The following is a 3559-nucleotide window of genomic DNA, read 5'->3' on the forward strand; positions in this document are numbered from 1 at the left end:
GCCAGAAAAATGTTCATTATTTTCCTAAGCAAACTAACTAGGCACTCTCCTAAGTCCATTGCAAATTTCACCATTTAATCCTCATAATAACCCTCTAACATGGGCATTATTTTCACCATCATAGAAATGTAGGGGCTAAGTGACTTGCCCAAGTTCATAAAGATATTTAGTGGCAGAGCTGAGGCCAGAAAAACGTTCATTATTTTCCTAAGCAAACTAACTAGGCACTCTCCTAAGTCCATTGCAAATTTCACCATTTAATCGTCATAATAACCCTCTAACATGGGCATTATTTTCACCATCATAGAAATGGAAAAAAAATTGTAAAACCTGGTGATTGACAATTGATACAGCCAAGATCCAAATGCTCCCTGTCTAGCCCCAACGGATATGTGCTTGCTTCAAGTTTTCTAGAGCTTAGTTCTGAGAATTCTAGTACTGAGTTCTCAGCCAATAACTTCCAAACTGCCTGTGCATCTGCCCCGCCTGGAGGGGCTTTAAAGAATAAAGATTGGGGGGCTTCATCTTAGGAAGGAGGATCAGGGTCTGTAGGGGTAGGGCTTCAAAATCTGTATTTCTTCAGAGTTGGTCATTCTGATGTGTAGAGACATTTGAGAAACCCTAATCTAAGTAAGATATTTCACGACTGCTTCCATTATAAAATGAGAGGGAAATGAGCTACCTAAGGCGGATGGAATGTTCAGGGTATCCGAGTCTGTGTGAAGGGTATTGTGGTGACCTTCTCCCAAATCCCTCTGTGTCACACACATACATGCAGCTCCAGTGACATAAAGACATACATATCTACCAAAGCCCTACTCCCACTGATCTTGCCTAAAGAAATTTGTGTATCACAATGAAAACAAGAAGCACTGTGTTTTGCAGCAGTACCAGAGTATGTGTTTTGCTGGAAATATGGCAATGTTTCCTTCCTCCTAATCATTTTTATTTAAAGCATCTAAGTCCGAGCCATGCTTTCTTGGTGCTGAACTGAAAAACGGAGGAGAAAACTGAATTAACACTTACCAAGGTGCACCGTATATCCTGAATCCCTTCACTGTTACCTCCGAATCTTGTAAGTATATACTGTTTGTCAGGAGGGACTGAACATTGTCAAAGTCCTCTGGTTTCAATTTGGACACAGAGGGGAAACGGTAGTAGTCCTGTTTAACAAGGTCTGCCATGAATTCCTTATCAAATGTCAGTTCATGATTCCCAGCAATCACTATTTTATATTCATATGGCAGGTTCCCTGAAATAAGAAAAAAGAGCACCAATTAGCACGTTCATTTCCCATCACAAAGTACAACAGCTGACACTGCGTGATTAGCAGACAGCTCACCCAAATGAAATCGCTCACACATTCCTTTATATTTCCATACGAACCAAAATTTATGACTGTTCTCTCATGCTAACAAAAATGGCAATAAGCAGGAGATAGGAAGCTCTTAAGAAGTTAAAAAAGCTACTAAGAAGACATTAAGTGTTCTAGGTCTGCTTCCCTCTGCTGTATGCTACAGATTCACTGTGATAAATCCACATAGTGACGAATCCACACATTATAATTATCTAGTAAAAAGCATTTTAATCACGATCCTTAAGAGAAGGTCTGAACTTGGTTTGGTCCTCAAAAAATAAACCAACCACCTATTCTCAACAACTCAGATAACTGCTAGATTTTTAGTATATCCTTGATACTAGAGCTGTGGCATAGCCAAGCCCTCCACAATTTACATAAATGAAAGGAATCACATAGTACAATTTCATATTGCAAGTCTAATTTTAAGTTTACCTTTTGGCTTGTGAATAAAAAGAACATTATTAAGAGCCCCCTGATTAGAAAGCTAACTTTCCTCCCATTGGGATGGGACAAGAAACTGTAAAGCTTAACCCCCTTTTAATATTTATGGTATGGAAATGAGAGTTCTCGGTGTGTGCTTTTTATGCAAAAGTTTCCCGATCAAAATGAGATAGTTCTGGGAAGAAGAATGAAAGCTATAAAGGAAAACCCAAACACCAGACTTCTGCATAGATTTATAATGTTTGAATAAAGTACAGATCATACATATTAATAACTCACCGTGATGCTATAAGAAGCAAAATCCAAAGGGAGATAGTGCCGGGCAGTTGTCCCTACCCTGAAATTAATGCCTTTTCTCTACTCTGTCACTACGCATCCTTCAAGCCTCACTGTTGGGCTGCTGCTCATTTTATTTTATTTTGGATGAATAAAGGGTGGGACAATGGCACCTATGATTCCAGTTTCCTGAGACTCCTGGGTCCAATGCAAAATTAATGTTTCCTGCTATTCCAGGAAGAATTAAAGTTACCGCTAGCAGGAAATTGGATACACTTGTTGTAAGAATTGGTCTTTACCAGCAAGCTAGCATCAATGACTTAATTAAGGAAGTTTAGTGGGGAAGGAAATTTGGGGGGAAAAGTTCTGTCATCGGTCCACTTGGATTTCAGCAATGCAAACTGTACAGATTGCATGGTGAAGTCCTCACAATCTCTGCAGCACACTGAAAATGTATCTGCTAATACCGAAGTGGTTTGTAAGACTGCCAGATTATGTTTTGTAATGTTACTGGTTTTTCTTTAGCTTTTTGTTTTCTAAAAATGCTATAAAATTTCATTATAGAATTTGCGTCAATGGGGAGGCTTAAGAGAGAGAGATGAAAGCAGTCTGATAAAAAATAACACTGCAGAGAGATGAAACCAGAAACTTTGAGACCAAGCATCAGCAGATATCCTTGACTACTAGCCCACAATGCCATGTGACACAAGAATTTGCGTCAATGGGGAGGCTTAAGAGAGAGAGATGAAAGCAGTCTGATAAAAAATAACCCTGCAGAGAGATGAAACCAGAAACTTTGAGACCAAGCATCAGCAGATATCCTTGACTACTAGCCCACAATGCCATGTGACACGTCTTTGGCCTCAGTTATTTGCAAGGCTGTGCTGAAGAGCTCACAAAAACTAGGAAGCCTCCCTCAAATGCATGTTTATGTGAGTTTGGCAGTTAGGAGTGTGACGTGTGACGTGTGTTGCAAAACTACTGTGTAGAATGGTGATGATATATTGCACAATTCCTGCACTTTAAGTGCAGATGAAAAATATATGAACAGAGCCACAAATTCCCAGCACTGCACTCGCTGGAAATTTGTGAGGCCCCACAGCTCTAACATCATGGCACTGTGACCTCATTGGACTGATACTGCACCCCCAGATTCACGAGTGCTCCCAAAGCTGGTACGGGCAGAAAATGTTTTCCTGGATAGTCATCTGTTCCAAGCCTGGTTCTACCTGCATGAATCTCTAAGTAAAATGTTCTACTTGGACAAATCACACTGTAGTTGCCCAGTTCCTCTTTAATCATTCACGATGACGGACTCGCTGCAAACCCTCTCATTATGCACCACCGCTCATGCAAGAAGGCCTGGCTTCTCAATTTGTCCTCATTTTAGTCCTTTGGTTCAGGGACAACACAGGTGAGACTAGGAAAAAGGATAAAAGAAGTACAATTTTCCCCTTCAGACCAGTTTCAAAAAAAAAAAAA

General features: G+C 40.2%; 1 protein-coding gene across 1 annotated transcript in view; it reads right to left on the reverse strand.

The window, feature by feature from the left end:
- Positions 1-1014: 1014 nt before the first annotated feature.
- LOC103604938 (metallophosphoesterase MPPED2) overlaps positions 1015-3559 on the reverse strand; it is an 84865-nt gene continuing 82320 nt past the window's right edge. The window contains exon 4 of the mRNA XM_008589515.1: positions 1015-1252. Coding sequence (XP_008587737.1) covers positions 1023-1252 — 230 coding nt within the window. The 3' untranslated portion in view covers positions 1015-1022. The remainder of the gene's footprint in view (positions 1253-3559) is intronic.

Source organism: Galeopterus variegatus, unplaced genomic scaffold (assembly GCF_000696425.1).
Source record: "Galeopterus variegatus unplaced genomic scaffold, G_variegatus-3.0.2 Scaffold5492, whole genome shotgun sequence".
Lineage (NCBI taxonomy): Eukaryota > Metazoa > Chordata > Mammalia > Dermoptera > Cynocephalidae > Galeopterus > Galeopterus variegatus.